The sequence below is a fragment of the Pelodiscus sinensis genome, chromosome 6 (genome assembly GCF_052426305.1).
Source record: "Pelodiscus sinensis isolate ZL-2025 chromosome 6, ASM5242630v1, whole genome shotgun sequence".
Lineage (NCBI taxonomy): Eukaryota > Metazoa > Chordata > Testudines > Trionychidae > Pelodiscus > Pelodiscus sinensis.
Window position 1 is genome coordinate 80023087 of NC_143057.1, and position 13502 is coordinate 80036588.

A 13502-nucleotide genomic window follows, 5' to 3' on the forward strand; every position below is an offset into this window, starting at 1 on the left:
CCCGAGGGATTGAGAGAAAGACGCTGGCCACGCCAAGTCTGGAACGCAGGGGTGAGAATATATACCTGCTATGTGTCTATTTTGCATGCATTTAATAAGAGCTCAGAGAACCAAAGGGTTTCATGGTACCTGTAAGTGACTTATTAGTGTAATTTCTGTCCTGTCCTTTGTAGTGTCTGTGTTATCTGTAACACAGTAGTAGCATTTAACAACTAAGTTTACCCTGTAACAATAAAATAGTAACTGTTTAAGCTTTAACCTGACTCCTTCAGTTGCTGTAACAGAACCAAGCACAATTTAAAAGAACTTCAGCCGGTCATAAGGGACTCACTGCCCTGACCGTCGGCTGACAGCACCAACAAAAACAGGCATTAAATGTGAAATTGAAGGCTATTTTCATATTAAATGTAAATTTGATAGAAACTTAATTTAGTTGGATAATTTTTATTTTAATTATATTGTAATTCATTAAAAAAATTCTGCATTAATAAAAAGGGGGGGATGTCCAAATGTTGAGCAAAAAAGCACCCTCCCCCCCCCAAAAAAAATCATGGAACCTTTAAATTTCACACTCCTTTCCACATGGCAGTGGAAGACTGTCCCAAGTAGCTTTCCAGCTGAGAAACTGAAAATACCAGACATTTTACTGGGGGGGAGAGGTCAGGCCAGGGGTTTGGATTGTGCCTCAGGGCAGGGAATTGGGGAGCAGGGTCTGGGAGGAGAGTTCTGTGGGTGAAGATATCGGAGTGGGAGTAGCTGAGGGGCCGGACACTTACCAGCAAGACGCGCTGCTCTCCTGTTTCTCCCACAGGATCTGCCTGGCCATGTGCTTGGGGATTGGTAGGTTCCCGCAGCTGCCATTGTCCAGGTCCAGCCAATGGGCTTGTGCGGGGGGTGGAAGCGGCCATGAGGGACCCTCCCCTGCCAGCTCGCAGCTCCAGCACCACAAAGGGTCCCACCATGGCTGTTTTGCGTGGGGGGGGAGCTGTTGCTGCCTTGCAGCCGGACCCGACCAGTGTGGGGTTTGCTCCGGCTACTGAAGCGCCTGCGCGGGCTGCCTGCTGTGGTGAGGGCGGGGCTCAAGCCTCCAAAGTGCCGCGTCGGGCTCCCTCACGGGCCCCAGGCTGCCGACCCTGCTCTAAGCAGGGGTGAATGTGAGCAATTTTAAAATGCCGGTGCGAGTGCACATAAATGCCCCCGCGGGCACCATGGCACCCATGGGCACCGTGTTGGGAACCACGGCTCTAGTCCAATATTTGAATGATGATATAAGTATACATTTTGCACACATATATTTAAAATCAAAATAGGAACATATACTGTACTATATGACAGTGTTTTCCAACCTTTTTTATGCCACGGACTGGCAAAGCCATTCACAAAATTTTGACAGATCGGTAACATTTTATTTGCATATTCATTATGCAAATAAAACGTTACCATCCACCTAGCCCCAACCCAAAGTCTCTGACCTACACCACTACAGACCATGCCAACACCCGCTTGGCCCTGTGACCCAACCATGCTCTCACCCAACACCCCTTTTCCCCTCCCACACTCACCAGAGGAGGCTGCCCCCTTTAGCATGGCCGTTACTGCCTCACGTGCAGGGGGAGTAGCCCTCCTCCTTCACACCTCCTCCCTCCCCAAGTGTGTCTTGTACACCCATGGGTAGGGGGGAAACACAGAGCTCCAGCCAGCCACTATTACCAAGGGGGGACCACTATTACTGCTCAGCCTCCTCCTGCCACAGCCTCAGCCCCAGTGCCACTGCCAGAAAAAGCGTCCATGAGAGCGAGAGGAGGGGGGTAGTGTGGAGCCCTGGGGAGGCATCTTCTGCTCCACCTCCTCCTGCTGCCACTTCAGCCCCAGAACCACCACCGGCAAAAGCGGCCACACAGACAGGGAGAGTGGTCATTGACGGTGCGCATGCTTTCTCCTCCTTCGCACTCCCTCCCTCTCCTAGCACATTTCCCCAACTGCAGAGAGGGGAGGAGGAGGGAAAGGCACATACTCTGTCTCCTCCTGCTGCTGCCTCAGCCACCATGGCTGCCAGAATTGAACTGCCGCAAACAGCTGGCTTGAGCTCTGATAGCCACCCCAGCCTGGCAGGAAGCAGTGCTGGTCCACAGATCGGAGATTGAGAACCACTGCTATATGAGGCACTAATTTATGAGAATCTAGAATAAAAAATACTGACTCAGATATTTCAGTTTCATTCAATCCACGGCATTCCTATTTGACTCTATAAGCTTTTGCCGACAGATCCTGTAAGCCTCGTTTCATGAGGCATAAGGGATCAGTCGGCAAAGGCCTCCCCAGCCGACTGATCCGCATTTAGACTACCATGCTGTGCCAGATCAGCTGATCATCAGCCCAGCACGGCGGCCATGTTTATTTTAATGAAGCGGGGATTATTTAAATCCCTGCTTCTTTGCCTAGGCCGGGTAAATTAGTTTACATGGCTCCGTCAATGGAGCCATGTAGTCTAGACAAACCCTTAAAGTGGCGCATCAGAGTGTCTCATTTAACCAAGCTTTCCTAAATATAGGCACCAGGCAAAACACAAACTTCCAAAGCTGCTAATGTGTCACATATCCCAGAAACAAAAATACCATTCAATTTAAAAAAAAAACACGTAAACCTTTCTAATATTGTTTTTTTATATTAAGCCCCAATTGATTACAATGTATCAGTCAAGACCATGCAGTTTATTATAGCTATGTACAGTAAACTTCCGATAATCCAGCACCTTTAGGACCCAGGGGGTGCCGGATTATCAGATATGCCGGACTATCAGAAGGGGGGGCTATGAGGGGTCTGGAGTGTGGTGGGAGGGGATGCCACCCCAGATCCCTCATAGCCCCCCCTTACAATAGTCAGGCTCTGCCCCAGGAGTCCCTGATTCAGCCGCTGCTGGTCAGTTTCAGCAGCAGCTGAATCGGGGATGCCTGCAATAAAGCAGCTGGGGTGCTGCAGGGTTGGTCCCGCAGCGCCAAGTGGTGGCGCTATGGCACCAACCCGGCAGCACCCCAGCTGCTCTTGGGGACGCCTGGGGCAGAGCAGCTGGAGTGCTGCCGGGTTGGTCCCGCAGCGCCAAAGGACGGCGCTGCGGGACCAACCCGGCAGGACCCCAGCTGCTCTGCCCCAGGGGTCCCCGATTCAGCCGCTGCTGAAACAGATCAACGGCTTATTCCAGGAAGCCCGGGGCAGAGCAGCTCTGCCCCGGGCTTCCTGGAATCAGCCGCTGATCTGTTTCAGCAGCGGCTGAATCGGGGACCCCTGTGGCAGAGCAGCTGGGGTCCTGCCGGGTTGGTCCCGCAACCCTGAGGGGCAGCGCTACCAGACCAACCCGGCAGCACCCCAGCTGCTCTGCTCCCGGCTTCCCCGATTCAGCTGCTGGTCAGTTTCAGCAGCAGCTGAATGGGGGAAGCCTGTCCGGCTGCCCCAGCACTTCCGGGTTCCTGATGCATTGGATGCCGGACTAATGGAGTTTTACTGTAGTATAAAATAAGCAAAAGTAAAAAATATGCACTCTTTACAAACTCTGCTAAGTACATTGTAAACATTAAGGGCACGTCTACACTACATGGAAGATCGACATTGCTGAGGTCAATCTTCCGGTGTTTGATTTAGTGGATATAATATAGACCCGCTAGATTGAACTCAAAGGGCACCCCCATCAAAGCTGGTATTCCTGCTCCTCACGAGGAGTAAGGGAAGCCAACGGGAGCATTGGCTCCTGTTGGCCTCCCTGTATGTGGGTGGTGCGGAAACACAATGTAAGATGAGTTGACTCTAGCTACATAATTTACATAGCTGGATTTGTGTATCTTACTTGGACCTTCCCATGTAGTGTAGTCCAAGCCTAAGGGATCAACTTTTGCCTTTTGATTAGTACACACAACTCTACTGGTTCCCAAACCAACTCCCATTGGAATCAATAAAAGGATGTGCATTAATTAAAATTGGAGTTGAATCAGGTTCTTCATACTAACAGTAACAATGGTCATGAATAAGTGAAAAAAGAGTCCTTTAAGTAATCACATAGACGCATCATATTCACCAATGCTAAAAACAAAAAAATACATTTGTGTGGAAAAAAAATAATAATTAAACATAGTATGAAATTCAACAAACCCTACAATATACCTCAATTAATTTCCCTTTCTTCGGGACTCTCTTATCTCTCTTTTGAAACTTAATACTATATAACAGATCTAAAGTAAACGCCAGCTGTCTGATTCAGTATTTTAATTCAGGAATTGGTAGCTTAGTTCAATGTAGTTTTGCAGTTTCTGTTCTGGAAACCCATGGAATTAAAGCTGCATATGGAAACACAGTGCCTTCAGCTAAAAAACTTCATGAACTTGTGCAAATTAGGGTAAAATTTGCACCGTGGACTCTGCAAAGCAATTAGGAGAATGATGATGACATACCATGGCAAACGTGAAATATCCTGCCCCCAAATCCCACAACATCCATCTGTGGAGGGAAAAGAAGGTTCCTAAATTTTTTAGCTGAGCACACTGTAAATGGTATTGTTAATGACTATAGACTAATGGAATGTTAACACAGTTTAATGCTACACTTAAGAGTAGTAATGTATGGTATGGAAGCTGTAAAATTAAAATGTTTTGTGTCACAGATAACTAAAAGTCCAATTAATGATTTGATTACATCAGATGACAAACCAGGACATCACCATTCTTATGACTCCCAATAATATAAAAAATAGATTTGCACCTTCTTACATCAATAGCAAATTTGACTCAAAGATAATTATAAATTATCATAGCTAATTACTACAAATATGTACATAGAAAAACTTGAAAAGTTCTTGTTTAGATGAAACATGATACTTTCTGTGCTTCAGTAATCGAATAAAAAGTTCTGATATATTTTGAATCATTACTAATATGGCTAACGGTATGGGCATGGGTCACAGATCTAAAGGGCAAACTCTTACCTGTATCATTGCCTGTAATGGCAAAGACAAATAATCTAATGTCAGGTTTCTTTTCCATGTCTGTTTCGAGATCTGAAATAGAGGGAGACACTTCCTGAGGTTCCAAAGCCTCTGTAGTTTCTTCAACTTTGGGTGGTCTGGTAGGTCGTGCAACTGCAGTGGCACTTGATGATGTAAAATATTCTTTGTCAATTTCTGGTTCCACTGTTTTGCCTGTCAGATCATCATCAGTAGTGGCTTTACTGGGAGAAATAGATTCATCAATTATTACTACACCTATGCTTGTTTCCTCCTCATCTTCCCTGTCAATTATACGTGGTGGCTTTTTAGTAACAAAGGATTTGGTAGTTGAAGTTGGTTGGATTTTGTCTACTGCACTTAGAGCTGTTGTTTTATCTGTTGCAAAAGCTGAAAATAAAATTGGTTTTGTTCCTTCAGGTTCCTCCAATATTCCTGAACCTTCCAGACTATGGGTTGTCAAATTTTCCACCTTTTCCTCAGAAGTAGATTTCTCAATCTGATGAGTAATACCTTCCAGTGCAGTAGGACCTGTAGGCATTATATGTGAAGGCAACTCAGTTTCCCAACTCACCACACTGCTTTCTTTGGTTTCATTTTCTTGCTTGACGTGTGGTACTCCACTTTCATCTTCATCAGTTTCAGTGCTTGGTGATCCTGGCATAACTTCAGTGGTCTTTACTTTGTGTTCAGTAACAGCATCAACTTTTGGAGACAGAACAAGCTGCATGGTCCTAGTTGTTGTTTCACCAGATGCTAGAATTTTTTCATAATCCATTATCTTTACATCAGGCACAAAAACTTCTGTAGTTTTATGTTTTTCATTATACGCTGATCCTTCAGTAACTATGCCCATATCATGCCTTTCAGTAATAGCTGTGTGAGTTAGTTCAGGTCCAGTAGTTGTCTTCTGTTCATATATTTGAACAAATGTCACAGGCACCTTAGAAGTAGTTGCAGTAGAATCAGTGTCAGTAACCAATTGCTCTCTAGTAATTCCGTATGGTTTTTCTTCCACTGTTCCTTCAGTAATTTGGACCACATCTTTACTTTCAGAAAGAGTTGTCAGAGCAGATTCAGATTTGGATACTACCTCCTGATCATCTGTTTCCACATGTACTTGAGTAGATATCACATCCATTTTAGAAATGGATCCTGTGGACTCCGTGGCAGTAACTATTTGTACCATAGTTTCATCTTTGGTAGAGTGTTCCTTTTGAAATATGATTCCTTTTATATCTTGAGTTTCCACATGTGGATGAATAGTAGTGATCATTCCGGTGATTCCTACATCTTGGGTCTGCTCAATAGCACTTCCTTCCTCAAGGCAATCAACTTGTTGCCCTCCTGTTCCTGCACTAGGTGCAACCTTTTCTTCCTGGGTTTTGATGGTAGTGGATGTCATTGTAGATGATTCTTCTTTAACGATTGTTCCTGTACTTATATGGTCACCCTCTGTGACTGCATATTTTGAAACCTCTTTATCTGTAAATGTAACATCTTCAGTAAATGGTGCTCTTAGTTTCTCAGTGGCCTCTGCTGGTTTCACATCTGGGGCAGGAGCAAATGTTCTCATAGTTTCATGATACCTTGAAACAAAATCTTCATCTTCTGTAAATCCTATTGTTGGTTGTACTTTGTCACTCACTTCCGTGAATGGAGGCCTGGCTGTTGGTAATTTTGTAGCTTTTGATGCTGGCACTGCTGGCATAAAGGGCTTTATTGTTGCATCACTTTCCTCCAGCGATATTTTTGATACTGTGATTACTTCCAGTTCTATAGCTCTGCGAGTGGGGTAGATACTTGTGATATCTTTACTCTGATCTAAATCAGCTGATACAGCTGTAAGTTCTTCATCAATTTTTGTTTCTGTTGGCTCCAGACTTATCTTAGTTTTATCTTTTGCTGTTGAAACTACTGCTTCGGGGTGCTTTGTATGTTCTACGATATAAATTTGAGCTGGAGAAGCTGTAGAAAACTCCATTCCAGAGATACCATCTCCTGTTCGTAAAGTTCCATATGTTTTTATATAATGAACCAAATCTTCTGTCACATTTTCCTGATCTTTATCAGTAGTTAGTGGAGTGCTTGAAACTTGGGAGGGAAGTGTGAATTTTTCACTTGCAACATATCCCTTGGGATCTGTTTTAGCCTTATCAGAGTCTGGTTTTAGAAATGAGAGCTTATCAGTCTGTGTTCTCTTTACTACTCCTTGTGGTGAGGTGGCAACTTGTGAGACAGTGATGGCATCAGCTTCTGTCTGATTAACTTCTGATACAGATGCAGACATAGGTACCGAAAAGGAAACTTCAAGTGCATTGGTAGTCTGCACAACGGTCAAATCCTCTATGCTTCTTTCAGCTGATGCCTCATTATTATCAAATAAAATAGGTTCTTCTATAACTCTAATTGCTGGAGGGGACTCACTTGCTAGAGAAGATGCCCTAGTAGTTACAGCATGCTCTTCTAAGAATGTCTGTGATACAGTAATTACTTCTAATTCTGGGATTCTGCTAGAAGTCAAAGTTCTGTGGTCAGGCATAACAGTGTATGCACTTGCTTTGCCATCCTCCCCCTCCTCATCCTGTGCGGTAGGTTCATGATGATCTATATGCAGATCTTTGGGAATTACAACAGTGGTAAGTTTCTTATCAGTTTTTGCTTCCATTGATTCTCTTGTGGGGTGAGCACTAAGATACATTTCCTCTTTTGTTAGTGTAACTGAAGTATCTGTTTCAGGAAGCTCTCTCACAGGGGTCTGCACTGAGGTATTTCCATATGTTCTTATTGGGCCCACCTCTATTTGTTCGGTCTGACTTTCAACTGTGTGCATAGCTTCAATTTCAGCATCTTCCCATGAAACTGTGATTGGAAGCAATGTGGGGGCCACATCTGTAGCTGCTCTATGCTCTGAAATTATTGAGGACAAATAAACGTCCTCTCTAATTTTAGACATATCTTCAGATAATTCTGCTGCAGAATAAGTGTGCTCCATCTCTTCTTGTATAGGTGTGCTCACTGCTCGTCTAGGTGCAGCATCAGGTGTAGCCATTTCCAATGACACAGAAGGATCCACTTTGCCATCTGTGACTGTCTGAGGTAGACTATCGATTAACTTAATGTACTCCTTAGGCATCGTCTCTTCTCTTTTCTTCTCGCCCACTCTGCTAGTTAGTATTGCGTCTTCCTTTTTGCTTCCCAGGATTACTTTTGCTGAAACTGGGGTCTTTGTTTTTGTGACAACTGATTCGGTGACTGAACTATCAGCAATATCAGTTTTAAAAGTAGCTTTGCCAGGGGTTACTTTTAGTTCTGTTAAGAGACTGGCTGGACCACTTTCCATAGGAATGTCCAGCTCAACAGATGCAGACTCTGATACATTTTGTTTACCTAAAAAAAGATATTAAAGAATCAGTTAGACATGGTATAAACAAATCTATTTTTATACTTCTCTGATGCAAATTAAACCCCAAAGAACAAAAGTGATAAAATGTTTTAGATAAAGATTTTCAATTCAGTACAGCTTTAATGCCAGCATAAAAACACTGTATTACAATGCCGCAAACTTTGTTGCATTTATACACAATACTGAGAGAAAGTTAGATTAGGGCTGATGGTGAGAACCGTATATTTTCACTGATTGGCTTTAATTAATTTGCCTTTAGCCAAAGTATTTGCCTGCCAGGTTTTATTTTGTTCTCAATTTGGAGGTGCTATTGAGTGTTTCTAAGTAACAAAAGTAAATTAAATGTTCTTACTTTTAGTTTAGGATACAATATTATTCATAAAAGTCCTGTCTTTGACACCCTGAGCAAGAAGTGCTGTGAGGGCATCAGCATCAGATGTAGGGAAGGAAATCTCTTGCATTGTTGAACAACAACAAAAGCAGCAGCAACAGAGCAATGTCAGTAATATTAATTTCATGGTGCTATATTAACACTATCAGAGATCTCTATACAACATAATATTAACAAAATACAAACATATTGTTCTGTATTGTACTGAATGAAATGTTGAAGTGGACTCTTTCATTTCATACTCTTGCCAACTGACTCCCAGTCTATCAGGGTATATCTACACAACAGGGCTAAAGTCAAATTAAGCTACGCAATTTCAGCTATGTAAGTTGTGTAGCTGAAGTCGAAATAGCTTAATTCAGTTTTTGGCATTGTCTACACAGCAGGAAGTCAAAGGAAGAACACTCTTCCTTCGACTTCCCTTACTCCTCATTAATAGGGTTGCCAGATGGTTTCAACAAAAATACCAGACACACTTGACATTACATGACAATTTACATTACATCTTATTTAGAAAATACTGGACATTTATATTTTCTCAATTTGTTTCCTGAACAGAAAGCTCAAATACTAGACTGTCCGGTTCAAAACCGGACACCTGGCAACCCTACTCATGAAATGAGGATGACCATGAGTCAGAGTAAGAAGTCCTCCAGCTTGACGTTATTTCAAAATAAAGGCTTGCAGTATAGACATGCACTGTGTAATAACATTGCTGTGTAGACGTATCCTCAGAAAATTCTTGCAGTTTAAGGCAGAAACATTTCTGATTTCTCTTGTGCATTCATGCTCCGCTATGTTAGGGTGCCTCTACACAGCACCCTAAACTCAAAATAAGATACACAATTTGCACTACCAAAATTGCATATCTTATTTCAAATCTATTTTGAAACAGCTTATTTTGAAATTTGGCACGTCTACACAGTGCAAAATTTTGAAATAACATGCTATTTCGAGACATCCCTTAACCCTTGTGGAATGGGGGTTACCGGCTTGCCAAAATAGAGCGCCTGTTATTTCAAAATATTTTTTGAAATACTGGGTGGCTTATGTAGATGCAGGGTAGCTATTTTGGGACACCTCTGGTATCCCAAAATATCTATGCAGTGTAGATGCACCCTTATGTATTAGCTGTATTGCAAATGCCATGGATTTTTTTTTTCCAAGGCTCACTTTAGCATACAATTCACATGTATAACAGGAAGCAAAATACCAGCTTAGTATATTTTCAGCATATAATTACAAATGACAAAAAAGGAATCCTGACAACAACAGGAGTTTGTTTAGGTAACAGAAACTAACATGCCATCCTAAAACACTGTATTGCAATGTCACAACATTTGCTGTCATCCATCTAAACTATACTCTGAGACATTTAGATTAGTTTTGAAAATGAGAACACTAACCGACAGAGAGGTCTGATAGTACCTACATGTGGGATCAGAAACACAGTATTGAAATGAAGTTTACTTTTGGAAAAAAAATGAAAAGGGCATAATCCTGCTGTCTCTTCATGCATAAAATTGGGTGCATTGTATATAAAAGGACAGCAGGATCAGGCTTTTTAAAATATCAAAAAAATAAAGGACAGAGTATGGTCCTTGGAATCACCATTAGGTCACAGACAATGATTTTCAGATTTTTAAAACACAAATGTAAGGACTAATTATCTCAGCATAACTCAATAAAACCTACAGCATCTTTCATGTTAATGCATTGAAAAGTATCTAATCATGTAAATTAAAATCCTTAGACAAACATGCAAGAAATGTATGTAATTACCATGTTTTAGGTGGATAGGCCCAAAGGTCAAAAGCTGTATATTACATCTGAGAGTTTCAGAATTAATGAATGAGCTCAGAGAAACTCAAAGGCTCAGTGTACAATATGAAAGTTTTATCAAACTTCTTTGAAGGCTAGGGGCCATGGAGAAAGATGAGGGTTTGACAAAGGTCACATTTGCAGAAAGGAGCTATTCCAGAGGATGGACCAAAGAAGAGTCTACACTCCACTGAGACCTCCAGAATTTAAGAACACAAGGAAAAATTATTCGAACAAGTATTGGCACAGGCAGAGAATGGGAAGAAGCAAAGGGGAAACATAGAAATATGCAATTGAACACATGCACATGCCATACGGCCTTATAGAGCTTGTCTACACTTACAGCACTGCAGCGTGCAGCCTCACTTGTACAGGTGCATCTCTGTAGCACTTAGTGAAGATAACTACCTAAGCACGAGAGAGCTTCTCCCATTGACATAGATTTTCTGTCTCCCTAAGAAACAGTAACTATGTTGACGGGAAAAACCTCCCATTGACACTTCTTCCATCAACACAGCACAATCTACACTGGGAGTCTGGTTGGTATAAATGCCTCATTCAGGTATAAAAATCTATAACCTCTGAGTGCCCATATAGTTATACAGACACCAGATCATAGTATAGAACAGGGCTCAGGCACATAAGGCATTTGTGTGCATACATTAGGCCTACACAAATGTGCATTTCAAATTTCACTGACCTAATTCTGATAATGTTGCCCTTACAGACAAATTATTAGATTATACACTGAAGTGGACAAAGAGGTGATAGGCCAGGTGTGTCCAAATCCATAGCCAAATTTCACCAAAGTTCAAAGCATTAGTATCCAAAGGCTTGGTCCATAGCCAGTACACAGTTGTATCCATGACTCATTAAGTTTGGATCCAGAAGTTTGGGGGTAGATGATCTGGTGTGAGCCACTCTCTAGTTAACATCTGTTCAAGTGGGCACAAAGATTATTGTTTGTTTTAAAGAATATTAACATTAATAGAGGTGGTGAAGATAGAAAATAAAGCCAGTATCAAAATATAATGATGAATAAATAGATAAAATGTGATTCATCACTATTTGAGGGTTTGTAATACTAGTTATTTGTGACTTTTTAGGAGACTGCCAGGTTTTCATTAAAATGTTAACAAATTTACACAAATTCATGCCTGATATGCAGGTACTTACTATTCACCACTTATTAACTGCTAATCTCTTGATAAAACGTTTCAGACGTTCAGTGAAGGAGCTCAAATAAACAAATAAAAAAATAAGGCCAAATGCATCAGATATTTGGTTCAGCAATTACTAATTGACCAATACAAACAAACAAATTGTGTTTCCTAAAGAAGAACACAATACAAAATCTATTCTGTTTATAGATAAATGGTCAATATTTCTGCAAACTGGAATCCGAGGAGCAGTGCTGATTTACACCATCTCTAAGATTCTTTCAGCTATGCTAGGTAAATGCCTTATCACTTATATGATGTATAAAATGTTTCATAGACACGATACAGATTTGTAAACTTAACTGAGAAGAATTAGCTGACAACAGATGCTTCTTTTTAGTGAAGACATCTGCCAGCATTACTTTCTGCCTTGTAAAAAAAAAAGCTGCTTTTTAATAGGTTCCAACTCCAGTTTTAACTGCTTGCTTTTCTATCCAGATGTTTTGTATTACTGTATTCCTTGCACCATGTGTTCAATGGGCTGTCTTCTTTGTGCTTCTTCTGATGTAAGGCATGAGGCAGATTTTCCTAATAAAATGCTTGAATCTTTTAGCAGCAAGAAAGCAAATTATCTCAAAGACTGCTGCTTACATCAAAGACTATCTTATGTTGCTTTCAATTGATTCCTTTTATATTAAGAACAACCTGAATGAAGTTGATTTTGGATGGATCCTATGTGAATTGACAGTGATACTGTACTTTTTTATTTTCCAACTGTTTACTTAATGCTTTCATTCTGAAATAGCTTTCTTTCTTTCTTCACTGGTGTTTAAATAAGGTCATTAAAATGGTGGAGTTATATTAAGACTAATAATTTTATCTAGGAAAACACACAAAAGACTTGAGAACCAAATGCTTTACCTTTGAGGCCACAAACTGAGAAGCTTAATAAGAAGGCAGACAATACTAATTTTGCTTACATTTTACAAATAAAATGTGTCGGTGTTTTCAGGATACAAAGGCCCCAGTTCAACAAGATACTTAAGCATGTATCTATCTTTAAGCAATTGCATAGGCCCTTTAAATCAATAAAACTACTCACGTGATTAATTTGAGGCCTATCTTACAGAAGTATCTATATGAATTAGGGCCTTATACTATTTCAGTGCCTTATGAAACATGCCCAGCAAACATGTCCATGCATAAGCCCATCCAGTCCATATGTTTAGCAAGTTAGAAAGATAACCCTTCCTACTCCAATCAGTGGTTGACAAAAAAGTAGTCTAGTAATTACTCTCTCTCTGCTGCAGTAGTAAGGACCTGATCCAAAGCCTAATGAAGGTCAATAGACAGACCACCACAGACTTCTGTAGGCTTTTGATCAACCCCTAACAGAAGAAAAAAATCTTTTCCTCTCTGTAATGTGTAGCTATAACACCTGTATCCATTAGAAATTAAGTCACTTCTCGCTAAAATAATACTTTGTTGTGCTTCAGTGAACATCAGTGTTCCACAAATTCTACTTTGTAAATATTTTTAACATTCCCTCTCCCTCCAAAAGCAATCTTAGCTTTTAACAGATAAAAGACTTTTTCGATGACAGACCTGATGCAGCAAAGTACTGGAGCACATGCCTAACCATGATCAAATATCAACACTTTAGGCATACTCAAGTAATTTGCAGACTGAGGGACTAAACGTGAGCCATAGGAAATAAACACAATAAAACAATTAATA

General features: G+C 41.1%; 1 protein-coding gene across 2 annotated transcripts in view; it reads right to left on the reverse strand.

Annotated features, from left to right (window-relative positions):
* The window catches only part of LOC102460195 (versican core protein), a 158085-nt gene that overhangs the window by 61147 nt on the left and 83436 nt on the right, over positions 1 to 13502 (reverse strand). The window contains exon 7 of one of the 2 annotated variants that reach the window (XM_075932193.2): positions 4970 to 8377. The exons of the other annotated variant lie outside the window; for it this stretch is intronic. Coding sequence (XP_075788308.2) covers positions 4970 to 8377 — 3408 coding nt within the window. The remainder of the gene's footprint in view (positions 1 to 4969; positions 8378 to 13502) is intronic. 2 annotated transcript variants of the gene reach the window in all.